This window comes from Penicillium mononematosum (genome assembly GCF_028829835.1).
Source record: "Penicillium mononematosum strain IBT 11891 chromosome Unknown utg000005l:1.0-9366267.0:1.0-9372171.0, whole genome shotgun sequence".
NCBI lineage: Eukaryota > Fungi > Ascomycota > Eurotiomycetes > Eurotiales > Aspergillaceae > Penicillium > Penicillium mononematosum.
The window spans coordinates 7,696,811-7,723,066 of record NW_026643275.1 but is presented as its reverse complement, the minus strand read 5'-3'; the positions used below and the strand labels follow the sequence as shown (position 1 = coordinate 7,723,066).

At 49.7% G+C, this 26,256-nt stretch overlaps 9 protein-coding genes across 9 annotated transcripts; 3 read left to right on the top strand and 6 right to left on the bottom strand.

Annotated features, from left to right (window-relative positions):
• Positions 1-11: 11 nt before the first annotated feature.
• On the top strand, positions 12-1,692 carry N7519_011136 (uncharacterized protein; the record flags this gene model as incomplete). Its single annotated transcript, XM_057297909.1, has 2 exons — positions 12-485; positions 556-1,692. 2 exons carry the CDS (start codon positions 12-14, stop codon positions 1,690-1,692), a joined length of 1,611 nt encoding a protein of 536 aa, XP_057145791.1.
• A 569-nt stretch (positions 1,693-2,261) lies between these two features.
• On the bottom strand, positions 2,262-3,849 carry N7519_011135 (putative serine--tRNA ligase DIA4; the record flags this gene model as incomplete). Its single annotated transcript, XM_057297908.1, has 2 exons — positions 2,262-2,858; positions 2,902-3,849. 2 exons carry the CDS (start codon positions 3,847-3,849, stop codon positions 2,262-2,264), a joined length of 1,545 nt encoding a protein of 514 aa, XP_057145790.1.
• Positions 3,850-4,616: 767 nt separating this feature from the next.
• On the bottom strand, positions 4,617-5,507 carry N7519_011134 (cytochrome b561 domain-containing protein; the record flags this gene model as incomplete). Its single annotated transcript, XM_057297907.1, has 4 exons — positions 4,617-5,111; positions 5,174-5,236; positions 5,291-5,325; positions 5,375-5,507. The coding sequence occupies 4 exons, from the start codon at positions 5,505-5,507 to the stop codon at positions 4,617-4,619; spliced, it is 726 nt and encodes a 241-aa protein (XP_057145789.1).
• Positions 5,508-5,943: 436 nt separating this feature from the next.
• N7519_011133 (uncharacterized protein) lies at positions 5,944-6,354 on the bottom strand (the record flags this gene model as incomplete). The annotated part of the gene is made up of 1 exon (XM_057297906.1): positions 5,944-6,354. The coding sequence occupies one exon, from the start codon at positions 6,352-6,354 to the stop codon at positions 5,944-5,946; it is 411 nt and encodes a 136-aa protein (XP_057145788.1).
• Positions 6,355-6,698: 344 nt separating this feature from the next.
• On the bottom strand, positions 6,699-9,860 carry N7519_011132 (uncharacterized protein; the record flags this gene model as incomplete). Its single annotated transcript, XM_057297905.1, has 5 exons — positions 6,699-7,352; positions 7,416-7,820; positions 7,882-7,939; positions 8,347-8,476; positions 8,528-9,860. 5 exons carry the CDS (start codon positions 9,858-9,860, stop codon positions 6,699-6,701), a joined length of 2,580 nt encoding a protein of 859 aa, XP_057145787.1.
• A 295-nt stretch (positions 9,861-10,155) lies between these two features.
• N7519_011131 (glycoside hydrolase family 95 protein) lies at positions 10,156-12,378 on the bottom strand (the record flags this gene model as incomplete). Its single annotated transcript, XM_057297904.1, has 1 exon — positions 10,156-12,378. The coding sequence occupies one exon, from the start codon at positions 12,376-12,378 to the stop codon at positions 10,156-10,158; it is 2,223 nt and encodes a 740-aa protein (XP_057145786.1).
• A 756-nt stretch (positions 12,379-13,134) lies between these two features.
• On the top strand, positions 13,135-14,805 carry N7519_011130 (putative MFS sugar transporter protein; the record flags this gene model as incomplete). Its single annotated transcript, XM_057297903.1, has 2 exons — positions 13,135-14,109; positions 14,164-14,805. The coding sequence occupies 2 exons, from the start codon at positions 13,135-13,137 to the stop codon at positions 14,803-14,805; spliced, it is 1,617 nt and encodes a 538-aa protein (XP_057145785.1).
• Positions 14,806-16,947: 2,142 nt separating this feature from the next.
• N7519_011129 (uncharacterized protein) lies at positions 16,948-17,274 on the top strand (the record flags this gene model as incomplete). The annotated part of the gene is made up of 1 exon (XM_057297902.1): positions 16,948-17,274. The coding sequence occupies one exon, from the start codon at positions 16,948-16,950 to the stop codon at positions 17,272-17,274; it is 327 nt and encodes a 108-aa protein (XP_057145784.1).
• Positions 17,275-18,524: 1,250 nt separating this feature from the next.
• N7519_011128 (putative sensor histidine kinase/response regulator) lies at positions 18,525-25,627 on the bottom strand (the record flags this gene model as incomplete). The annotated part of the gene is made up of 2 exons (XM_057297901.1): positions 18,525-22,587; positions 22,644-25,627. The coding sequence occupies 2 exons, from the start codon at positions 25,625-25,627 to the stop codon at positions 18,525-18,527; spliced, it is 7,047 nt and encodes a 2,348-aa protein (XP_057145783.1).
• Between the last annotated feature and the right edge of the window lie 629 nt (positions 25,628-26,256).

Below are 26,256 nucleotides of genomic sequence, written 5' to 3'. Positions count from 1 at the left end.
AATCCTCAGAAATGGTCTCCCAAGCTCAAATCGTTGATCGCACAAACGCCCAAAGCACCGCTTCCCTAGTATCGCGTCCCTTAAGCAGACGACATCGTTCCGGTCGCTCGCACCATGGCGGCTCGTCGCATCCCTCCCCGAACGATTTCCCTATCTTCACGTACACGGGTGACACCGAGGTCGTGATCCACGCCGGATCGCAGGAAAGGCGTTATCTCCTCCACAAATTGATATTATCGCAATGCTCGGGCTTCTTTGAGGCGAGCACCAATGAGGACTGGCCGCGCCAAATGGCTTTATGTCCGTCTAAGCCGGAGGGGACGCTCTCGCGACTGAGCGAGGATGATGATTTCTCGAATGGGTCAACACTGGCACCATCTGATAACGGTGGACACTCGGCGCGACCAGGAGAAAAGAGACGCTGGCGGTATGAACTTGATTGGGAGAATCGCGCGGAGGATGAAGAGCCGATTCTTGTGCAAAAGGTACGCCTTGCGCTGGCGCGTCGCATAATCTCATCTTTGCGAACAATGCTAATGTCGCGTGTTGAAATAGCAACCAACCTATGACCCTATCTTCAGTGCCGACCAAGCCGCATTCCCTCCAACGATGACCAAACCGTCCAATGCCCAGGCAGGCTTCTTTCGATCTATGGCGAACCTGGCAGGGATGCAGTCGGTAGCGCATCTACCGCAGACAGGGGAACACGCTGTCGCGGTCGATCCCTTAATACGTGACTATGACAATCTACTACGAATATTTTACAATCATGCCCCAATCATCAACAGTGTCAACATCGCCTCGGCATATACCGAGTGCAAATCCCTCCTTGCATTGGCGGATATGTACGACGCGATTCCAGTGACAGGGCCCCGCGTGGACCACCACCTACTCGGTTTCGGATCTCGTTTATTCAAACAGATCGCTAAATACCCGCCCAGCTACCTGAAGCTGGGATATCTCGCCCGCAGCCGGGTGATCTTTTCCGAAGCCTTGATCCATGTCGTCGGCCAGTGGCCCGCCGCCCTACCAAGTCTGCGAAACGGCTCCTACGCGCCTCTACCAGACTCACTCCTAGATCTAATCGAAGACAAAGTAGAAGATCTCGACGAACTCAAAGCTCGCGTTGAATCCAAGCTCCTGCGCCTATCCCTAACCACCTCGCGCGGCGAACGTGTCGGCCCCTCAAATGCATACCTGGACTGGCTCGCCGTATGTCTATTCCGCCAATGGCTGATAGAAAGCACTACCCCACCACCAGCTCCCATTCTCAAGAACTCGGGCCCGAGCGATGGTCCCGTCCCGCCTACCGCATCAGCGTCACACCCAACAAGCCCGTCAACTACCTCCCCAGACCCGTCTGCGCGCATATTTAGATTGATCGGTTCCTCGTCCGCGCAGGCATACCTGCCCCATGACGAGCTAAAGCGCTTCCTCAAGCTCCATCCTACGTCTTCGGCTGGCTCGCTTTACACGCGCGAGACTCTGAAACGCTTCGAGCGCAAGATGGATGAGATGAAACGGCTAGCACGGGATATTGTCAAGCCGCTGATGCGTAATTTCCTCGAGTTGGAGCTGAAAAGTCCGGACCAAGCAACTACTGGCACCGTTGGTCCTCGTGAGAATACTCCGTCGGGATTGCCATATCTAACTTGCACCCGCGTTGAAGATATAGATCTACCTTGGAAATGAGGTTGACGACTTCTTGGGATCTGTCTATTTGGCTTACACTGTGCCCTAATCATCATCTTTTTGGATATCCCTACCTACTTGGTGTTCTTGGCGGCGTTTGGTTATTTCTTTTACACTTCTTATCTGCGCGTTTCTTTCTCAGGCTGCTGGTCTTGTCTGACGAAAGATATCAGATTGTACTCCTGTCTCTGTGATTTCCAATGATGTGATGTTTACTTGATTTATGTTGTTTTTTGTTTCTGATTCATGTGTTCACGAAGTCATGAATGGCTCTGCCCTGATTTGTTCTGTTCTGTTCTATTCTGTTTTTATTTAATACTCTGCTCTATCCCCAATAAGGAGGGTCTGGGGTTCTATTTTTGTCTGCTATGTTTTTAGAGATACCAAAAGATCGCAGGCAATGCAATGCAAGATTCATGACGATAACCACCTATCCTTCTTATATTACAGGTAACGCAGATGAAACAGACTCGCAATATATGAAGTGTATATCCACGAATTTCCTAAAAAGTACATAATATACAGCATCACCACGAGGAGAGCAAGAACAATCCCTCAGCCCTTCCCGTCTAGCTCCGACCAATACTCTCCATCCCATCCATCCAAGGCCTCAGAACCTCAGGAATAACAACAACACCCCGCTCAGCATCCCACCCATTCTCCAAGATGGCAGCCAGCACACGCGGAACAGCCATAGCAGTCCCATTAACCGTATGCGGGAACCGTGACTCCTTAGCGCCACCGCCACGCACCCGAGCCGCCAACCGCCGACTCTGGTAATCCGTACAGATAGAAGCAGAAGTCACCTCCCCCCAAGCGGACTCCAGATGATGAATCTCAGGATCAACAGGCACAGCCGTACCCGACGGCGCGCGCAGCCGAGACGGGAAGAGCGCCTCGATATCCCTCTTGCGCGTCGCGCTAGCACCGAGATCCCCACTCGGCATCTCCAGCACACGACAGGGCAGATGCAGCGCCGTCAGGATCTCAATTTGCATATCCAACAACTCGGCGAACAGATCGTCCGAGGTCGGGCCGACGCCCTCCACGCTATCCGTCCAGCCGAACAGCTCGACCTTGGTGAACTCGTGCACGCGGTACAGACCCTTCGTGTCGACGCCGCGGGAGCCCGCCTCGGCGCGGTAGCAGCGGCTCGCGCCGACCAGCTTGATCGGTAGCGAGGAGGCGTTGATGTCGCGGCCGGCGTACATGGCGGCTAGGGGGGATCTCGGCGGTGCCGGTTAGCGAGCGTTGGGGTTTGGTGTTTTTGTCGCGGTCGTTCTGCTCGATGGTCCAGATCTGCTGCTCGTTGTGCTGGTCGCGTGGCTGGAATCCGCATGCTTCGGCGATGTAGGAGTAGACGATTGAGGGCGGGGCGACGGTTTTCCAGCCTCGGCGTCGTGCTATGCTCAGGGAGTACTGGATCAGTGCTTGTTCTAGCATTGCGCCTTCGTTTATCAGGAAGTACCAGCCCCATCCTGTTGTTGTGGCTGAGCTGGCGAAGTCGAGGAGGTTGAGCTCGGTGCCGATTGTGACGTGCGACCGGGCTTGGAGCTCGGGTTGGGATTGGCGGGTCCAGGTCGGGGGTTCTTCGGGGTTGAAGTTGATATATTGTACAAGAGTTGGGTCGTGTCCGATGGGGGTGAATGGGGAGGAGAGGTTTGGGAGGGAGAGGGCTAGTCGGTTGATCTCTTCGGTGCAGCTTGCTTTCCGTTCTGTCATGGACTGCGAGTCGTCCTTTAAGCGCTGAGCTTCTGACTTGAGTTCGGCCAGTTCCTCGCTTGGGCTCAGGCCCTTGTCGTTGGTGTTTTCATTTGTATCTTGCCGTGTCGCAAAGTGTAGCTTGGCGATGGTCTTTTCGAGTTGCTTGATGCGGGACCGAGGCGTTTTCAGGTCGTGATCGAGCTGTCTGGCCTCCTCTGATAATTGTTGAATTTTCGACGGATATCCGGCGTGACCTGCATAGTTGCGATCTACACAGTTCTGTGCGTAGAGGTCGGCATTCTGGCGGATGTGTTTGACGTCCGGCGTGGGCTTCGGAGCTGTCGCGGGTCGCAAGACGTCGCGATTGCGTCGGGCGAAGAGGAAATTGCGCAGAGATGCTTTCAATCCATACGAATTCCTGCAATTAAAGCAGATATATGAAGTGAGCGCCATTGGAGTTGGGGAGGAAGAAGAGAAGAGAACGGGCAATGTGGTGGATCTCCCGCCTTAACCCTTTTCGGAGGATCTGCAGGTTGCTCCAACATGCAACAACAGGGCTTTTAGGGACTAGTATCACGGTTTTTTTTTTGCGCAGAAAATAGTAATGGAAGCAGAGATATAGCAAGATTGGATATAAAAAGTACGTGACATAGGTCGTGAGAGCTAATTCTTATCGTTTTAGCTATACCAATAAAGGACAAAAATATACATACGTTAGAAGCAATTATATCCAAGGAAATACATATGTAGCTAAGAGTACTATAAAGACTACTAAAGAGACTACCCAAACAAAGATACTAAGGCCATACCAGCGGCTATTTACATAGGTACCTTGCTGTATACTACCAATGTAGATATGAGTCGAGTGCGAAGGGTGTGTAAGGGTGTTTTTGATCTACAATAGTATAACAGAAGATGGCGATGCTAATATCTTTCGGAATACACCTTCTCCCCTCTCTTGTCACATTCAAGTGAAGTATATAGCATTAACTTGGTAGAATTGATCTCAGTTTTGAATAATTATGGAGATAGCTTACAGAGCAGATGTTTCATATATGAGGCTGTCAGCCTGTCTTGAGCGGCTCACTTGCGCCAGTGAGTTAGGTAACTCTGGTATATTGCTCCAATGCACAGGCTGGCGAGACTCCATTTGCATTGGATTCCATATATTCGGTTTGCCAATGATGTGCAGTATCTTAGATCCTCTCGCAACTCTCATCTCACAGTCCCAATTTATGCTTCTTAATCCTCGCACCCACACCAGCGAGAATCAAAACGGCAGCGACAAGTACACCCCATAGAGGAATATGAATCGCGATCACGTTGTAGGTGGTCTGCGTCGCCGCCACGACAGTCGCCATCTCCAGCAGTAGCAAAACATAGCCGCTCCAGCGATGATATTTGTAAATGCGCTTCCCGGCGTCGATACTACCGAGGACGGTGACCGGCACAAAGTACTGGATAATACCGACCACCGCTTGCAGAATGATAGCGATGTAAGTAGTAAGACCAAGAATGCCGTGAGGAGAGACAAAGTGAGGATGAGAGCCCTTGTTAACCTCGATAATAACAAAGGCAGATACAAAAAGGACCACGCTGAGTAGTTGAAGGGAGTAGTGGATGCGTGTACCGGTACTTTTCTGTTGAGGGGTGGCGGTTGGTTGCAAAATGAGAGCGGCCTGGACTTGAAGAAGGAGTGCAGATATGCCGAGTAGCTGAATATGCAGTTAGTGCTGGGATATCTTGAGATGTTTCGTTCAGCTGCTTAGCTACTTACCGGATGCGGGGTGAACAACGAGAGGGGCTGGGATAAGATGCCCTGCCAGACCAACGCTGCTAGCTGTGTGGTTTGTTAGTTGTCTGAAACTTCGGAATAGTTTTATGATGTGCTCACAATCCAAATTCCTGCTTGTGCTACACTTGCTGTTCCTGAGTCTGGAGTCAGTCGTGGGGTTCGATCAGAGGCTTTCAGGCTCACCTGTGAAGAGGTTTCGATAAATGATCTCGTTGGGCTTTTGCGTGACATCGCCTGGACGGCCCAATAGAGGCTCATCTTCACGCGCTTCAATAGTCGCTGGGTGATCTTGTGGAATTCCTGTTGCGGAGGCCATTATGGGGAGACTTGAGTGATGCTCATAAGGACAAGTCAGGGAAAAGGTTAGGCAAAGAGAGCGAGGGCGGTAGCCAATAACCCTTGCGTCTCTTTGCTTTTTCGATATATTAATCTGTACGAATCACAAAGTCCTGATTACTTTGAGATTATTCGCGATCGTCGATCTCAATGACGTTCGGGCGACATCCGCATATTCCCGGGAGCTGAAAACCTTGGAATGTGGGATTCTATCGAGCTGAACTGGCGAAAAAGAAAAGAAAATATTTGGATCTGGGCCTTGATTTGTTAACTCGTCGCTCTAAATAAATATTGAGTCTCACAAATACGTGGCCTTCTTACTATTCTGATACTACAGTTTGTATACACCGGGAAATCCCAACTGAATCACTTTATTGATCTATACATCTAAACTCCTATACACCTAAACATCACAATCAACGCCTAGGTTCAGGCGACGGGGCACCACTGCGGTCGCCTCGATCCGGCTGAATCCTGTACTGGATATCGGCAGGAACACAAAAGTCCAAAAAGATCATCATACTCTCGATATCGTCGGCGACTCTGGAGGTGCTGCTTCGGTCCTTGACCAGAGTATCTCTGAAATATTGCACCCGTTCATAGAGCTTGTTGCACTTAGATGTCCAATTAGGGTTGTCGTGGTTATAACGAGCCTGTCCGGACATTCTTAGGCCATCGACTCGCAGAAGAAGAAGACCCAGAGACCTGATGACCATCTTCCGGCTACCCTTGTGGTTGTCCTTGAGAATGTCAATCTGGGCATGCAGTGTGGTCATGAAGTGGCGACGCTCCTCTTCGTACGTACCGTGGAAAGCTCGTCCAGACATGGTTTCGGTGGGAACTAAGTGGTATTGAGTAGAGTGAATTATGAGGCTTACCTGGGCCTTCAATAGTGAGGTTTTCAGCTAGTGGCTTTTGAACTGAATACTTGAAGATGGAGTAGCTGATGGATGAGGATGCATGTAAAGATGGTGCATCCAGCCTACTTTATATCTTTGCAAATATCTGGTCGAGGACTCGGTCAAAGAGGAACAAAGCAACAATGACTATTATCAGATTCTTTATATCCTAAACATAGCACAAATATATATGATTGATATTTAATAAATCAATTCCAGCACAAAGGCGTATCATCTCCTTTGTGGTGCCAGACACAGATCCATGTCTATATTCAGCCGTCTTTCATGACATTCACCAGGGCATTGTCAACACAGGCCCTTCCTCTCCAGACCCAACCCGGCCAAAGACCACCTCCGCTCCTAGACCCTTTCGGGTCCAGGTTCATAACAATGTTGAACAAAGAACTACTCCTATTCGAGATATGGCGCGACGGATCCTCCTCGCAACATATTGACTGGGGATGATTATACGTGTCAGAGAAGATACGTTCTCGCAGCAAGCCAGGGGTAATAGCATCACCCTGCACACCGTCCTGAATTAGCCCTTGCGTCAACTCCTCCAGCCGCTTGAGCCGAATAGGTGACCCAGACAGCCACGGCGGCTCATTCACATAGCGATTCTCAAGGAAGTGATTCGTATGACCGATAATCCCTGATGCATCCTCAGGAATATGCTTGTCTCCGACGGGCGATAGTTCAAGCCCCAGGGCTTTGGTACTGTCTGCACAAAGGATATGCCCAGCAGAGGCGACACCACCCAGAGACTCGAGGGTCTTCACGGCATCGTCGACGGAAGTACTCTCCAGGCACAACCGAAGCGCAACGTGGATCGGGACCTTGCTGCTTATCATCGGTTTGGCGCGGATAGCATTGAGACAAGTTCCAACGCCGTTGCTATTGAACCCAATCTTGCCGACGATTCCTGCCTGTAAATAGTTAATTACATATCAGAATATAGACGCACACTGGAGTATATACTATGTGCTGACCTCGGTAACCATATAGATGGTAGGTTTTCCGACCTGCTCAATTGATACCATGGCTAGGTTCTTCTTGACAGTCGTCTTCCAGTCCCAATTCTGTGAGAGCACTCGCGCCGCCTCGCTTTTCTTCCAGCATAGTGACGTGCAGCCATCGGAGAATAGTCCTAGAGCTATCTCGCTTCGGCAGTTGAGCGCTATTATGTCAAGCACATCTAACCCGGCGCCCTCAGCGATAGCCTCCATCTCCGTGAACAAATGAGGCGTTAGGCCCCGGAGCGTGGGCTGAAATTCAGCTGCGACTTCGCGCACATCTTTCCAGGCTAGATTTGAGGTGTGCTGGAACATGGTGTCGTAGATGGATATCTGGCTGTGAATTTGTTCTCGCAATGCGCGGCCATGTTGTAGTCCGATCTAATTGTATTTGAGTCAGTGAGTTCTTGTCATATGCAGATGTTAATATTGGAGAATGTACTTCTCGGGGAGTTCCCTGGAGTTTCAGCTTGATTGGCTCGTTTTCAGACATGCTGATTCTGTATAATGTCAGTACAAATACATCAAAGTCCAGGCTACCTTCAGTTATTTAACTCGAGTGAACATCCGGGCTGAACGTCCCCTCAGTTGGAGGTTGGAGTCATTCGGGGTCGAGTTGATAAGCATCGCAAAGACTTGCCCTAACCGGCTAGACAGGTATATTGTGAGACTCCAACGAATAGAAGCTTTTTGCGCCGATGTTACCGAACTCGGGAGGATAGTGCTGACACAATAGTCAAATGAAATCCGACGGCTGTCTCACTTGGAGTATCCAGACCAGTACTTACGTCGGCAATAGTTATAGGCGGCCCGGGGTGTTGTTAGTTCAATCCAACAATATATCCATGGACAACACTCGTAAATTTCATTTATATAGCCTATGTATCTTCTCATGTAAATCACCTACGCATCTCTAATCAGATGCTTGAACAACTTATCCAGGTAATAGGCAGACTGCTTGGGATACCGGGTCTTCTCTGCGGACTCAAAGTCGATAAATGTGCAACCGAAGCGATCCGCATACCCAGCGGCCCATTCTATAAAAGATTAGTTATATGCCAACCATTTATACGAATGAAACCACTTACCCCAATTATCAGTGAATGTCCAAGCAAAGTAAGACCGGATATCAACTCCGTCTTCCTTGACAGCCCGCGCCAACGCATTGCCGACATAGCCCTCAAAAAACTTGATGCGGAACTCGTCATTGAGAACCTCAGGCGTGGGGGAAGTTTCACCCTTGGCGGTGGTACCATTTTCAGTGACATAAATTGGCATCTGGTATCGTTTATAGATCCAGTTCAACAACTTCCTGAATCCCCCGGGCGCCGCCCGCAGCCACGGGGTATCACTTTCCTCTCCACGAGACACACCTTGTTTATTCTCATCAAAGATCTCCACATTACCCTTGTGGTCATTGATATCAGGCGGAGATGTCCTATGCTTCACAAAGAAAGTCGTGTAGCTATTCATGCCATAGAAATCCGAGCTCCCAAATACAAGCTTCGATTCCTCCTCCGTGAACCTCGGCAACCGGTCACCGAGCTGCGCCCGCATCGACGCAGGATAATCACCCGTCTTGTACAACGGATCCGCAAACCAAGCAATCTCAAACTCGCGCGCACGCTCTGCAGCCTCCTGGTCGCGCGGGTCCTCTTCATCCCACGCCTCGGACCAGTTTCCATGCAGTGTGATGCCAATAGTACCCTTCTGCTGGGGCTGGAACTCCTCACGGTATAAGCGCACGGCATGACCGTGTGAGACGAGCTCGGTGTGCGCGACGGTAAACGGCTCGGTAGAGGAATCTCCCTCGGCATTGCGGTCACGGAAGGACGATCTTCCTGGCGCGTGCACACCCGCTGCATACCCGGCGAGGGTATAGACGCCAGGCTCGTTGTACGTGATCCAGTGCTTGACGCGGTCGCCGAAACGCTCGAAGCAGACGCGGGCGTAGCGCACGAAGTCCGGCGTGTAGGCGTCCTGGTCCAACATGCCACCGTACCGATCTTCCAGGGCCTGGGGGATATCCCAGTGGAAGAGGGTAATGAAAGGGGTTATTCCATTGCGGAGGAGTTCGTCGATGAGATCGGAGTAGAATTTGATGCCTTGCTCGTTGACGGGGTCGTCGCGGCCTCCAAGGGGGATGATACGGGACCAGGAGAGGGAGAAGCGGTAGGCGTTTACGCCGTAGGTCTTCATGAGCGCCACATCCTCCCGGTAGAAGTCGTAAGCTCGGACGGCGTCGTCGGCTGTGCTTCCATCGGCGATTTTGCCCGGCGTGTGGCCGAATGTATCCCAGATGGATACGCCCTTGCCGTCTTTGTTCCAGGCGCCTTCTATTTGGGCTGCTGCTGTAGCGTAGCCATGGAAGAAGTCGGGCCGGAGCACATCCTGGAGATCTTGCACTGAGTTCAAATCCATCTTGCTGTGTTGGCAATGTGTTGGGACTGGTGGAATTGCGACAAGTTGACAATTTATTTTCTTACCTTCGAGCTCTCATCGAAGATGCCCCGCAAAGACATTCCCCGCAAAGATATTATCCGGATAATTCATTGCTCGCTTCAATTTATCCCGAGACTGGGATATGCGGGTGTTTGTCCGTGGTGGTTTAGGAAGCGCAGGGATTTGGGGTACAAAAGTACAAAAGTAAGTTAAGGTATTAATAGAAAAGGAGTATTGAGAATTGAAATATGTAGATTTATACGGTGTATCACATCTAGTTGATCTTATGCTCACCGCCACAAGTAATCTCTACTTGCGACTCGTTGAAGTAAACAACCACAGTCTCTCCGCGCTCCGAGATTATAGTCACACCACCTACAACACGGCTATTTTCGAAACTGAATTGCAGCTCAAACCCTCCGCGTGCCCGCACTCCCCGGATAGATCCAGTCCAGTCCTTTGGACACGCTGGAAGGATGCGAATTACCCCAGGCTCGTGGGATTGGACCAGCATTTCGATAATGCCCGCCCCACCACCAAAGTTGCCGTCAATCTGGAATGGAGGGTGGCTGTCCAATAGGTTGGGCAAAGTAGACTTAGATAAGAGCAAGTTCAGATGCCCGCTGCATTCCTCAGCTTCGAGCAAACGTGCATGTAGGTTAAGCAGCCACGCACGACTCCAGCCAGTGTGGCCGCCACCATGTTCCGCACGTCGACGCAGAACTACCCCGCACGCTTCTGCTAACTGGGGAGTTTGTGCTGGCGTGATTGCATTCCCGGGGTGTAGGGCCCATAGATGGGACGTGTGACGGTGTCCGGGTTCGACCTCGGCGTAGTCGCTGGTCCACTCCTGTAGATACCCAGCAGGGGCGATTTGCATAGGCGGGAGGCGGGATCTTGTAGCTTGAACTGCTGGAAGAAGGGCGTCTTCGAGGCCGAGTCTCTTTGCACAGGATTGGAAGGCGTCCAGAATAGCATCAATGATTTGGATATCGATCGTTGAGCTTTCACACAATACGCCTTTTTGTCCCTTGCCGTCGTAGAACGAGTTCTCCGGAGAAGTAGACGGACTGGTGACAAGGTATTCACCATTGGCGTCTTCGATCAGGAAGTCGAGGAGAAACTCCACGCACCCACGTAAGGTAGGGAACATCCGACGAAGGAAATTTCCATCGCCTGTATATCGGAAATGGTCCCAAATGTGATAGCAGAGCCAGGCACCACCAAGAGGCCAGATGCTTGCCGGCATCCATCGATCAAAGGGGGCTGTATCGGCCCAGATATCAGTGTTCGGATGGGCTGTCCATCCTCGACATCCGTACATGATCCTGGCCGTAACTTTGCCAGGTTCAACCATGCGCTCCAGCAGGTCAAACAGAGGTAGTTCGCACTCTGATAAGTTACACATATTTGCAGACCAGTAGTTCATTTGAAGATTGACATTGATGGTGAACCTGGAGCCCCATGCCGGATGGAAGGATGGGTTCCAGATACCTTGGAGGTTTGCAGGAAGTGATTTATGTCCATCCCGACTACACGATATCAGGAGATAGCGGTTGTAGTTGTGATAGAGTGCAATGAGCCCCGGATCTGGAGAAGACTTTAGACGTTTGTCGGTTGGGACTTCAGGAGAGTCCGGCCCAAGTTGCAATTCCATTCGGTTGTACAGAGACTGGTAATCCGCAACATGACGGGCGCGAAGATCCTCCAAAGAGAAGCCCAAGGCATTTTCTGCATCTTGCATGGTTCGCTGATCAATGTCTTCGTGTCGAAATGTAGTTTGCGCCGCAACGACTAGCAGTGCATCACTGGAGTTCACCACCAGATTATTTCCAATCTTGGTAATTGTACTCTCAGCACCGTCGCAACGAATTGATACCATGCAGCACACTCGATTACTGTTTTTACCTCCAGGCGTGACATGCATGGTAATAGAGTTGCTGGTAGCACTGACGTCGTCAAGCCATTCGTGTGTTTCAAATTCCAAGTCACTCATGCGCGTTAAGCGAACGACAAACTCAGCCCTGCTCGACGAATGCATTCTGATCGCAAGCACATCGTCCGGGTAGCTGGCGAGGACTTGACGTTCGTAGCGAACACCCTGGCACTCATAACTGACATGCGCTGTAGCACTTGCGAGATCCAGCGAACGTCGATATCCTGTAACCTGACTGGGGTCATGTCCCAAATCCAAGAACAGGTTCCCCAGCGGCTCATAGTTCCGCTGGCTGATCGGGTTAGCGAAAAACGCCAGCTTGGCGATCTTCTCAGCTTCGGCATGATTTCCCGCGCGTATAGCCTCCCTCAGGCGCGGGAGATACTCGAGGGCGTCCTGTGGATTGCGATCTTGCGGTCCTCCATACCAAACTGAGTCCTCATTGAGTTGTAGCATTTCGGTGTCGGTGCGTCCATACACCATGGCGCCTAGGCGCCCATTCCCGACTGGCAGGGCTGAATTCCAGTCCTCCGCAGGTTGCTGGTACCATAATTCCGACATTTTCAATAATATCCAATGCGTCTGGTCTGCTGGTATGTATTGGGTTGATGTATCAATATGGACTAGCCCTGGGGGAAAAGGCGGCACTTCGGTCCGTCAGCCGCCAGTTTTGAGCAGAACAGGCTGAAAGACCCCCAGTCAGATAAGTCAAAGGAGCTAGAGATTATCGGAATAATCAAGAAACCGACTTGATTGCCAAATGCAAAGGATTCCGGGTAATTCTGCAAAGCGCCAGCTCTAACCCTTTCCCCGGGTGTTCTTCCTCCACCAGACTATCATTTTCTTTGTTGATCTGGGGTCGACGCAGCCACTCCACTAACATTGGTGAAAGATTCGATATTCCAGTCAACCAGACGCTAGTTTCCCCCGCACTCGCATCTCACTGGTGGGAAATCCCTAAGATACATGGCGAGGAAAGGCAATTCAGAAATTGGCGTACAAAATGTACAACGTGACCCCCATCAGTCACCAATCGCTGTCCATCCTGGCAGGTATAACACGCCACGAGCTAATCTACATCCAAGCTCATGTCTTCTCCGTGGCGAAATAGGTCGCTTGATAATGTCCTTGATGCCGACCGCTAGTTCGTCGCCCCCCTAGCTTCGCAAGATGGCTTCACCGAAGCAGAAATACCCCGGCGTATCCCCGCTCTGAGCTCGGACTTGACTACAGCTCAAGGGTCATAGACCCATATTTCTGGGATGATCATATCTCTACTCTTTCAAGTTCATTCGATCGAGTTCCCCAAACGCAACAATGACCTCGGATACTGCCTTTGTACAGGCCAAGCTGGGCAAGAGCGAAGATCTCGAACATATTGAGGAGATTGCCCTGGCACGGGTGACAGAAGAGGACCTGTGGAAGTTGTCCAAGGATTCTCTAACTCTGCGGTCATGGACCGGAGTCCGTCTGGGTCTCATCATGTTTATTCATGGTTGTAACCAAGCTGGCTTTGGAATCGACTGGGGAGTCATCAGCGGTATTAATGCTTTGGGTCAATGGCATGACTACTTCGGTTTCGAGAGCAGTGGTGGTACATATGGTTTGATCAATTCTCTGATGCAGATTGGTATCGTCTGCGGAGCTCCCTTCATGGGTTTGGCGGACGTGATCGGTCGCCGCGGAATAAATTTCGCCGGCAACGCCATTGTCATCTTCGCATCTCTCATGCAAGGTCTTGCCACGAACCTGCCGATGTTCATGGCCGGTCGATTTTTCATGGGCTTTGGCACTTCGCTCATGTCAAGCTCTCAGTACATCGGCGAGATTTCGCCTATTCATCTGCGTGGTCTTATGGTCGGCTTTTTCGGGGCATGCTTCCAAGTAGGGAGTCTTGGTATATTAGGTGCCATGATTGGACTTACCGAATTGCCTGGTAACAACTCCTGGCGTGTTCCCCTCATCCTCGAGGCTTTATTCCCCACTATTGTGTGCGTGGGAATATACCTTTTAACTCCCGAGTCGCCCCGTTATTATGTCTTGAAGGGCGATCGCCAAAAGGCCAAGGAAGTCATCGCCAAGTACCACACCACTAGCACCGACATCAATCAGCCCATTGTCGACATCGTAGTAAGGCAGATTGAAGAGTCTCTTGAGAACGACCAGACGGGCTACAGGGCCGCCTGGGACTATCGGGTCTTTTTCACCAAGACAGCCCGTTTCCGACTGCTGGTTCTGTTTTTGTATTCGCTCTTCCAACAGTGGAATGGAGGTGGTATTATCACGTACTATGTGAGTGACTAGACGGAAGGCCGCCTTATTAAGTCGTTAATAACTTTTTTTTAGCTGGCTCCTTCGTTAGAGCAACTCGGCATCAACGGCGACAAGCAGAAACTCGGTATCAACATAGGCACCACCGCAGTCTATTTCGTCTTTACGGCCGTTGGCGCGATTATAATCGATAAGTTCCGCAGACGAACCATGATCTTTGTCGGTCTTATCAGCATGATTGTTTTCCAAACGGCTACGACTATCACCTCATGGCAGTACAGTATCCATGCCACTACAGCGACGGCGGCGCTGAGCATTCTCTGGATCTTCCTCTACCAGACCTTCTCAGCGACATTTGTTGCAACCATGCACAACTTGTATCCGATTGAAATTCTCTCCCTACCACTTCGTGCCAAGGGAATGGGTCTTTACGGTCTGATCCAGGGAGGTGCCGGAGCCGCGCAGACTTACGGAATTAGCGTCGGTATTGCAAAGGTCGGGTATAAGATTTGGGTCGTGTATATCGTGTACAACTCGATCCAGCTTGTCTTGTCGTGGTTCTTATTCCCAGAGACTAGCGGTCTGTCTCTGGAGGAGATCAACACAGTGTTTGAGACCCCGGGAGTCCACCCGGTGAAGATGTCGTTGGATATTCAGAAGGCCAAGAAAGCGAGAGCAGCGGCGGGCCGGGATGAAGAGGGCAGTGCGGACCGATGAATATTCAGTAGCAGAGAAGCTGTTTTATTAAAGGGAGAAGATAATATGATTTGATGTATACTTCCCGTCATTGTTTCAGCTCCAAGCTCTAGATTCAAAGCGAAACTTTAGAGCTGTCGTCTCCGCATCAATGATGAATGTAGACAAGTTACAGACCTCTCCCAACATTACACATAGATCAAGATAAATGCACAAGTGGAACAGTTGAAACGCGTCGGACCCGAGACTGTGCCTACCCGTCGGAGAGGTGCTTGTTCTGTTACACGGTTTCCGTCCTCTGTCTTCTCAAACGTATATGAGACATCAGAAACAGCTTTGAAATATTTTGTACCCCTAAAAGGATGGTGTTGAGTTCAGATTTAAGGTGAGATCTACAAAATTGGTTGATATCAGATGATCTCGCGAGCCCTAAAAGTGCCCCTTCCTCAAGCCCATTTGCCGTTGGGATACCTAGGTACCTTATGGAGTCACTTTTTTTTTCTCCGAGACTCATCGCCACCAGTCCAGTATTAAATTACCCTAGGTCCCCTACATGTCGGCCTGCAGCGTCGCACAAACAAATCAGGTACCGAGTTAGGACCTTTTGCACTCCGATCCCTTTTTATAGCCTCTTGTTAACTGGGAGACTATTCTGATAGTTTGACCCTTCTATTGCTATCATGTGATTTGTCAAGAAAAATAAAAATAAAACGGTCAACGGGCTTCCTGCAGTTCTGTAGTGTCACAGATGACCCAGTGTGGGTGCTCTGCAGCCCTAATACGGTTATCCTTGGAAGAATTGGATGGTGACGCAAGCCAAAAAAGAGACAAAAAGAGGCTACGTGGCTGAGGAATATAGTTCAGTTGGTTCATGGGGCCTTGCTTTTTCTTTTTTTATTTGTACTGAAGATGTATGTCACTGGTTATAGAAGAGAAAAAGCCAATGGTGTTTGGGAATCGCCAATTAGAGTCAGGGCCAGACACCGCATCGATACAAGTGACATTGAGTAGGAGATTTTTGCTCTTCTCTGCAGATATCGAGGGTTCCTGAACAATAGTCCATATTGAGATCTTCATGAAGAGCATGGAGGAGAGAGAGGACAGGTAAAGTGGAAATGACGGGCAGGCTACATCAACTCTATTTTTGTGTAATCCGGTTACTCGCCTCCCATTGACCCTCGTGGCAATGGTATAGAAAAGCTAAACTTCTTTTTGATTGTCTATCAGCTGAAGGCAATCCGGATCGGATGGTTTGAGGCAAACAGCCATCTGTCCTATAGGCATCGAGATATAGAAGAATATGTAAATGTACGGAGTACACACAATATACAGATATCGTCTCATCTACAAACCCTGATACACAGAGATGTGCGCACGGCCATACGGACCGAGACGGGACTGCATCTGCCGATTGATGACCCTTCCAGCAAAATTCCTAGAGTCATGCACGTCCGGTTGTGCGGTCTGGCGATTCAAACATGGTGTCACCATGGCTTTTGCACTAAAAGCGCCAGACAAGGCAATCCAGACCGATTGGCTCGGCTTCTCGTCACGAGACAGATGGCACTGTCGCCAAATAGCAAACGGGTCATCGCTGCTCAACACGGGATGTGCAGCGCCATACTTCGAGTACCGTTGTTAGAGGCACGAATACGAAGTTTTGGCGTGAAGAAGCCGTTAGGGTTTGTTGAGATGCTCCTATATGTGTATGTGCATGTGTCTTTTGATCTCCTTCTCTTTCCGGGATGGTTCGATTGTGGCCATGCCCCCTTTTCTGCGCGTTGAGGGGGAATTTGAGTGTGATACATCCGGTACGTCGGGTATTGGAGGCGATGCTTCCTTTCGATAATGACGGTGAGTATGATCTCGTCATGATATAATTAATCGGAGATTTCTCTTGCATTTTCCCTAGCTCTTTTCGGTTCTTAGTTTGCAGCCCTTCCTTTTGCCATATTTATATGTTTGCTTCAGGTTCTAGGCGTGACATCGAATCACTCGCTTCATCTTTCGACATATATACATACTTTGTTTGAACATAATACCGTGCATATTCTCTTCACTCCTTCCAGACTCCCACATTCCGTTGCCAAAACACGGCTATAAATCTAGTTTGTTGCCTGCTACATCGACAACCTTTCCCCTTCTCTCGTGGTCCAGTCCGAGATGCCACCAAAGACTACACAAGACAACATGGTGCCCGAGGCAAAAGGAATCAAGTACGACGAATGCGAGATGGCCCTTTTCCGCGCCAAACTATCGTACCATGCCACGATTGACGAACGAATGGCCTCTCAGAACTCGAACCTGACTTCGATCGCGGAAGCCCAGGCCCGAATCCTCAAGGGATGGGAAATACAGATGCAGGGCACAAAGGATTTGGCTGGCAAGAACGAAGGTCGCTCTGCGAGTGATAAAAGAGCAATGGCACAATATGAGTGGAGATATACGGCCTTGGAGAATGCTGCAACAAAGACTACTGGGAAGGGATAGCGACAAAAGTGCTTTTCTTTTTTATTTCCTTTTCATCCTGCTATTTGCGCCATTGAATGATACGAAGGCATTGCTGGCGTTGGTTTAGAAGCTCTACAGCTTAGTTTGATGTGTTCATGTTGAAATACTATATCGAGTTTTTCACTCTGATATCTGCTCTCATAGTCCGAGGATGAGCTTATGCATCCCCTCATGCCTCCTGATTTTCGATATTTCATGTTCTATAGCGATCCCTCTCTCCTGGTTATCGGCTATGTCTAGGGACAATAATAAAATTGATTGCGTGGTGGCAATCCTGAATCCTGAATCTCTGACTCGAGAAAGAATTCGTTGAATGTCACACAGGCAGGTTGGTCAACATTGCAACAGTAACGAAGTACCTAGGTACACCTCGTGTGTACTCATGCAAAGGACTCGGGTGTCCCATTTGGTGGAAGACGTTCGGGATATATGGGAATCAGCAATAAATCCACGAATGGCTGCGTCATTGTATGACCCTGTGGACGAACACTGGTAAATACCATGCTCGACTTGATTTCCCTTCATCTCACCTCACAACTCATTCTCTGACTGCTACATTGATACACAACACTGTCTGGATGACATACCAGATAATAGGAATACCCGATGATGTAGGGCGGCTATTGTCGCCCGTATCTGTAGAATAGTGGTATCGAGAGCGTAGCAGAACCAATTGCAGGTCTTATTGGCTGGATTGTTAAATTCCGACGAACTCCGGGCTCTTCTGTGGAGGTTGCGCAGGAAAGCCATCACTTGGCACAGTAGGCGCAGTAGACGCAAATTGGATCTTTTCGATTCCTATGGCAAGGATACTAGGGTGTTCGCCCACGAACTGACCCTTGTGCCCGATGGTGTCAAGCGTTTTCCATCTTTAGCCGTGCTTAGTCTTTTGTCTGATACCATGGGAATTATGTATAACTATAGCTGATCTTCTATATGTAAATAACACATTATGTTAAAATGTCCAATCTAGAACGTCTATCTGATCAGATCCAATGAAGAAGTATGTTATTGATCATGATTATGAGCAGAGAACAGCATCCAGGAAAAGAAAAAGAAAAAGAAGAACCAGGTGCACGATTCGTGGAATCAACAAAACATTAAAGAACTACCTATGGTGAATGAGGCGAAAAGAAAACCAAAAGCCAAAGAGAGATAAACTCATCGACCCAAATGACGCCTAGCTTCTATCTTTGCAAACTCGGGTATAAAATTAAAAATGCATGGACTCATTTCTTTTCCAGTGGAAATGGTTTCGGTTCATCCGAAGCCGAGGAAGAGTAACTGGTAGGTGTGCCGCCGCCACTGTCAATACTTGCTTTCGAACGTTTTTCTCGGATAGCAAGGCGAGACTTGGGGTAGGATGGCGGCACAGGAGCGAGATATTTGTCCAATAGTTCGCTCAAAATGGGCGAGCGAACCGGTTTCGGGAGATAATTGTTCATGCCAGCCTCCAGGCATTTCTCGCGATCGCCTTCGATGGCACTTGCCGTCATGGCGATGACGAGGACTTCGTTGACATTCGGGTCGGGATCCCGGCGCAGCTCGCGGGTCGCGTTGTATCCGTCAAGAGTGGGCATCATCACGTCCATGAGGACCACGTGGAATGGGTTGCCTTCTTGGGAGCTCGCACGCAGAGCATCGACGGCTTGTTTGCCGTCGCTGTATGCGTTACACTGGAGGCCAAGCCCAGTGACGAATTTGACGGCGATCTTTTGGTTGATTGGGTTGTCTTCGGCAATGCACACTCGGATTTGGTCACGAGGGATTTGGGTGAGGTCGCGAGCTGAGGACCAACGTGCTTCGGTTTCTGCATTGCTCAGATCTTGTGACCATGCAGTCTTAACCGCCGTCTTCTTGGGTGCTTTATTGAAGACCAGGTGGAATGTCACTGTCGTTCCAACTCCAGATTTCGATTCAAGCCAAATAGCTCCACCGAGAACGTCTTCAATAATAGCTTTACAGATTGACAGGCCAAGGCCACTACCGCCATATGATCTTTCCGTGGATGCATCAGCCTGTGAGAATGGTCGGAAAAGACGAGCCTTTTGTTCGTCTGGAATACCGATGCCGGTGTCGGAGACTGAGCATTCAAGGCGAACCCGACCTTTGCCCTCGCGTGCAACTCTCGCTTTGACCGTAACTGACCCGGCAGGAGTGAACTTGTAACTGTTGCTGAGAAGATTCATGAAAATCTGGTGGAGACGAACAGGGTCGCCAAGAACGACGAGCTCTGGTGGTACCTTATCGAGGTTCTCGATGGTCTCTAGGCCTCTGTCGCGATGCGTGTATCGCAAAGCACGGATGACTTCTGATATCGTCTGTTTCAAATTGAGTGGGACCGTGGAGATCTTCATTTTCCCAGCCTCGAGCTTCGAGAAATCGAGAATGTCGTTGATGAGGGTGAGCAAGGTATCAGCACACACACGAATCGATTCAACGTATTCATCTTGCTCCTTGTCAAGGTAAGTGCCCTTGAGAAGTTCCGACAGACCAATCACGCCGTTCATCGGAGTACGCAGATCATGGGAAATGTTGGCAAGGAAAATTGACTTGGCCCGTGCTGCATCTTCCTTTAACTTCACGTTGTGCTTGGCTTCGGCCTCCGCAATCTTTGCCTTCTGTTCGGCCTCGCGTGCCAATGCCAATGCACGCTTCTGAGACTCAATCATGGAAGCATTCTTGGCGCTGACCTTGCGAATTTCACGGAAGAGCAATGCGTTGGACAACGAAATACCAATTTGGTTGCAAAGCAAATGCAGGACCACAACGTTGCGCTGTGTGAACCAATTGGGTTTTCCTTCCAGATGAATGACGCCGAGAAGGCGATCTCCTTGCACGACTGGCAATGCGATGACAGACCGACCGGTCGGGAAATTCGCCAGGTAGGTCTCACTTACGTTAGAAAACCGTTCATCTTCAAGCACGTTGTGAACAAGAACTTCCTCCTTTGTGCGCATGACATAGTCCGAGATATGTAAGGCCATCCGATCTTCCATTTCTGAGAAGGGGAGACCTTCTGGGAATGATTGCTGGCCCTTTTCGGAATCACCTGCTGCGGCAATTGCAAAGCCGTTGTTGTCATCAAAGTCGGTAGCAATGATGGCGAAATCGGAACCGTTGCAAGACTCCAAGATGATCTCAAGCATTTTCATGAAAAGCTTGTCAATTTGAAGCTCAGACGACATGACTTGGCTGGACTCGAGAATGCTGGACAAGTCAATAATGTCTAGACCGACACTTGATATGTCTAGAGACCGTTCTCCGGCAGCAACACCATTTTGCTCGATCCATTGTTGTCTCCTCTCGTCTTCTTCCATCTGCTGAGGGACCAGAACCTCTTCTTGCACAACATCACGGCTGATCTCCAGGAGCGAATCAATAGTCTGACAGCCAACGTCCATGGTCTTTGCGGATGTAGCCGTCTTGAGCAGCCATTCATGTTTTTCAGCAAGCTGTGACGATTTGCCACCAGCGCCAATGGAGCTCCATGAAGCGATGGCGTCTTGGATCACAGCACGAGCCGCCCTCTTTGCTCCACGTCTAACCAAAAACTCGCCCTGCAGCTCAAGGGCCAAGGCTTCTTCAAGGGGCCAACCATGAATTTGGCAATGGTCGATCGCAGACTCGAAGCCCTGGATGGCAGCGCTATGATCGTTGCGAACCTCGGAGATCAGGGCTTCTAAAATTAGAGCCCACATGCCATAGTTTGCTTCGGATGCAGCTCGAGCAAAATCAATTTCAGCCTTGTATTCTAAAACTGTATCCATCTTGCCGTCGAGATACCCTTGCGAGGGATTGTCGTTATGGAGCGTGAGGAGTGAGGCTGCCAGATAGAAATAAATCAGGTAGGACACACGTGCAGACCAGAGCCTGTGCCTGGTGAACAAAAGTTGAGTACCGACTTGGATCGTTCTAGTGTGGTGACCGAACATGAACAGTGGGATCATGGCAAGACCCCAGTAGATGTCACGGGGTCTATCGGCGTTGCTGGAGTTAACATCTAGGTGCAGCATATACTCAGTTGTGTTGTGATTGGCGTCTGACATGATGCTGTCGGCAGATCGGAAGTCGGTCTTGCCTTGCAAAGCGCGTGCAACTTGCTGGACAGCAATAAGGCTAGCCCCACCGCGAGTATCTTGTTGCCACTTGGGAATTTCTTCAGGAGTCTCCACGCAGAAAGCTTCCAGCTGCGCCATGTCTTGACCCAGATACAATCGTGTCATGGCCATTGATGAGATGCTTATCAGTGTAAGATATGGGTCACCCATTGAGAAAGAAGCCTCGAGGGAAGCTTCCAAGGCTGGTAGTGTTGATGCCATGGGGACACGTAAATGGCTGACGTAGAGATTATGAACGATCGAGCCTCTACTCTGAGTGGACAAATCAGGGCAGTGTTCGAGCAATTCCAGAGAAAGATCGCTAAGTCTTATGCCAAACTCGCTATCTTTGAAGCGACTCAAGGCGATCATGGCAAGATGGGAACAACCTATTGCGATCTGTGTGAATCCACCCTTGAAGATGTGAATGTTTATCTTCTCAAGTGCCATCCGATAAAAAGTCAATGCATCGTCCCAGTACGTAACTGTCATCGCTTCCGACATGACTGCGGCAATAGTCTCTATGGTGGGGTCCTTCGAGACTGGCTTGTGGATAATAGATCTCATGTCAGCAGTCTCAAGATAGGACTTGAGGCGAAGATAGGCAGCATCGCACTCCTCATATGTTGTAGGTTCACGAAGATGCACACCAAGTTCATCAAGGCAGGTGAGAAGTGATTCCATCGAGCGGTGATGATCGCCTATCTGAGCAAAGATTTTCGCTTTGATAATCCAGGCTCTTGACTTGCATACGGCATCCTTACCATGAACAAACACCTCGTTGATCAACTGGAGTGCGTCGTCATTGTGACCTTGAGACCACGACATCTCGGAGGTCGTGATGAATAGCCGCATTGTTTCATCGTAATAAACATCTGGTTGGAGGTCGTTCCACATATCATCCTGAAGTAAAGCGATGGCATGACGGAAGTACCAAAGTGCGGAAGGCCGCGCGCCCGACTGGAAAGCGGTTTGTCCAGCATCCCATAAGATCTGTCGATATTCGAGCCGTCTGCTGACGCGAGACTTGATAGTTGGTGATGCAAGTGCCACATGATGGGCCATCGAATAGCGACTACGATGGTCGTGGTAATATTTCATCAGCGCTTGTGAAACGATGAAATGCATCTTCTCTACATTTCGACTCTCGCTCAAAGAAAGAGCAGCCTGTGCAAGTCGTTCATTGGCGAACCTAGGAAAATTAGTTAAAAGCTGGGCTATAGCAGTAACCAACCGTAGATAGCTCACCTAAACTCATCGTCGGTCTTTCCTGTATTCAAGAGGTTTGCTTGAACCAAAAACTGCAGTCCAACGACTATATCACCTTCTGATTGTCTGATAAGTGTGATATTTTGCGGCGTTGTGAGATCAACATCATCGTCGTCATTGCTCGAATAAAGAAATTCGCTTGTTAAGAGCTTTTGCACCAGAGAAAACGAGAACGGACTACCCAGGAGAGCTCCCCAGACCATGATTGACCGAGCGGCTTGGGGGATGTCCTGGAGACGCTTGGTGAGGAATCCCAGGCCAAGCCCTTCGCCGTACACAGGAGCCACAAACTCGGTAAATATCCGGTCAAGGTCGAATAGCCACTTTGAGTCCTTCCACGAATACCAAATGCAGTTTGTTCTGTAACAAGTCTCAAGCATTACCCGAACGTAGAATGGATTTCCTCGGCTCTTCTCCTGGACGACCGCGCAAAGTGGTGTCAAGGTTTGATCAGGTTTCTGGTGCATTGTCGTTGCTACAATTTCCATGACATGCTTCTCTTCGAGGGGCTCGAGCGCGATTCGCGTGATCGTGGGTAGATCTTCCTCAAACAGAGACCTCACCTCGTCAGATGGAATCTCATCCTTGCGACTTGACAATATAAGGACACAGGGGAGCTTTGCTTTGATGATTTTCATTACCAAGTCCAAAGTTTCGTCATCTGCATGTTCGAGATCGTCGAGGCATATAGTGATCAGTTTGAAATGACACAACGTTCGCAATATCTCAAGGAATGTCTCCATGAGCCGCATGTTCTTCGAGGCAGCATTTGCCAAAAAGAAATCTTGGGAAGTCTGCCCTTGATCCAGCCCGGGGATGTTGACGTGCTTGGATGGCTCACCCTTATCTGGCATGAGAAGATTGGCCTTTGCCTCGGTCGGTCTGTATTTCGCGCCAGGGGACATCAGCTGCTCGGGAAGATCCAAAACTCTGTGCAGAGTAGGCCACATCGGTCGCAGGGCCATTCTAACATTATTGTGGTAATCTGTGGTGACATCGCGCTCAGAGAAAATTTGGCGCAAAAGACTGGCCAATAGTTTTGCAAAGGGTTCGAACGGGACACGTTTGGCTCGGTCCAGACGAGTAATCGCTATGCATCCGAGTTTGCGAACTGTTGGCTGTATCCGATTTAAGAGGTCCGTTTTCCCAATCCCAGCGGGACCGCTAATTGTGATCACTTCACAGCGCTCACTGCGGCGAGACTTCCCACTATTCTTCGGTTTATTCAAGGAATGCAGTGATCCCGATTGACTAACAGTATGGTTTGTTGATGGTTGACTCAGAGGACCGATGGAGGGGTGACTATCACGGTCTGTATTATGGGAAGACCGAGAATGCGATGGGCTCTTGACTCTGGTGGAAACTGCTCCTGGGCTGTGGCAATACGCATCGGTGACAATAGTATGCTTCGGAGTGGAAAACGACGTGTCACTACCTGGCGCAGAGTCATGGGTGGTCACTTGTGCGAGGTGATGACTGGTGGCATTAGAAGACGATCGAGGAGGCAAGTTGAAAGAGCCAGAATCGCTAGAGACAGAAGCAAACTCGAGGCTTTCGATACGGCTTTCAGAGATGGACGAAGCCGACGTGAGAGCGTGCATTGTACCAGGACTTTGGGTTCCGGCTTTAGCCAAGGCAATCGCCTGGCGTTTGTTGACCTTTTCGATGATATTCATGATCTTGTCATATTCTTGTTGTCGCCCGAACATCTGTGTTGGGAGAGTGAAAAAGGAAGACACGTCTCCTTGCGCGACTTGGAAGTTGCTCAATGCCTCACTGTCACCATCGCCAAGTAATTTCGCAATATGAGTCAAGTCTCTCTTGACAGATGAGATTGTGTGATAGCGATCATGAACCACCTTTTGGGTCATTTTTTGAATCACAGCCGAGAGAGCATCCGGAACATCCATTCGTTTCCCAGATACAGGCACCAGCCTCTTGCCTAGTACATTTTGTACCACATCAACGGGGTCGGTTCCTTCAAATGGCAACTTTCCCACCAGCATGGACCAGAAAAAGAGGCCGAGCGCATAAATATCAGTGCGACTATCCGGCTCTGTGGGCATCCTTCCAGTCTGCTCTGGCGCAATAAACTGCAGCTTGTACTTTGCTCCGAGCTCGCGCGAAACGGAGGACCAGCCCTCGCTGAGAACGTTGTCAAATGATCTAGCACCGTTGCCGGTATTTGCGAGCTTCACTGCGCCAGTCTCTGCAGAGAAATGGAACGCATCACCTCTGATTTCGCCGTGCACTGTCTTTAGGCCATAATGTAAAATCTCTAGGCAATCGCATGCCCCGATTGCAAAATCGAAAAAGGCTTGCAACGAGACCTGCTCGCTGGGGGTGGCATTGTTGCCTTCGCCTCTGGACCCTGCCGCAAATGAAGCAGGGCCAAACGTGACCAGATCTCGCAACCTGTCATGGCCTGGAGACTCAAAAATTGCAACCAGCAGCGTCTTCGAATGGCCATCATCTGGCTGCAACCTGATCAAGTCGACTGGTCGTATTGTATGATTGCAATCCGGATCTGACGATTGTACAATCGACCTCAGCATGTGAAACTCTCGTTCGAGCCGAATAATGTTGGTGGAGATTCGCGCGATGACCGGTATCCATGTTTGATCTGTTTCTAGGCTATGGTGGTTGGAAAGAGAAATTTCACTGCTGGTTTCGCTGGCGCTCAATCTTCGCAAGGCACGGGCGGATGGCCGGATCTCTGTGCGCGGGGAGAAGCGCGTGAGGCTCGACGGTCCGGAAGAGGCGGGATTTGAGGAGTCTGCAAGAGGAGTTAAAACGTCCGGCTCCAAGGCATGACGGTACCCTGAGATATGCCAGTGATTGTATGTCGAGTGAAACGGTTCGACCGCCTGATCCCAGGTATAGCCTGGCAACTGGCTTAATCGTTCGAAAAGTCGGGCCGGTGGAAGCGGCAAGTCATCGCCGAAAAGAGTACTCTCCTCCATCTCTCAGGTTATTGAGTCGTGTCCGCCCGACTTAGTCCCATGAACATGTCCCGATTCAAATTGAGGTGGGGGATGAGGAGGGGAAAGCGGACATGAAAGATGCAAGCAGCCACAAGACAGATATTAGGCTCAGTAAAATGTACAGTAAATAGGAAGATAATTTTCGCCTTCAGGCGTGCAAAGTGAAGGCATCAAAAACAAAGCCTGAAACAAACCAGGGTGATTCTAGAATTGAAGATCATGAGGATTTTGGCCTGAGGCTGAGGCTTAGTCATCTGGCAGTCGCACCCGGGCATGGAACCCCAGGGCACCGGATTAGGACAGCTGATTGGATTTCCAAGTTGGTCTTATATCGCTAATATCAGTATTTAGCGGGGTATAACATGCTCATGTCACTGGATAATTAGCGTCTGACATCATTATTGAGAAATGGGCTGTGTTTTCTTTTTGCTTTCAAGTATCTGCGGCCCAACTATACATAGGAAGCCAGAAAAAGCCATATTTGACGCTGTTTTTAACATAGGATCCATATCTACTCTAAGAATATCTATAGACCCCCACCTGAAGAACCGTCTCAGTTTACTGTGCATTATTCTGTCTCTCACTCAGCTACCGTAGTCGAACATTAC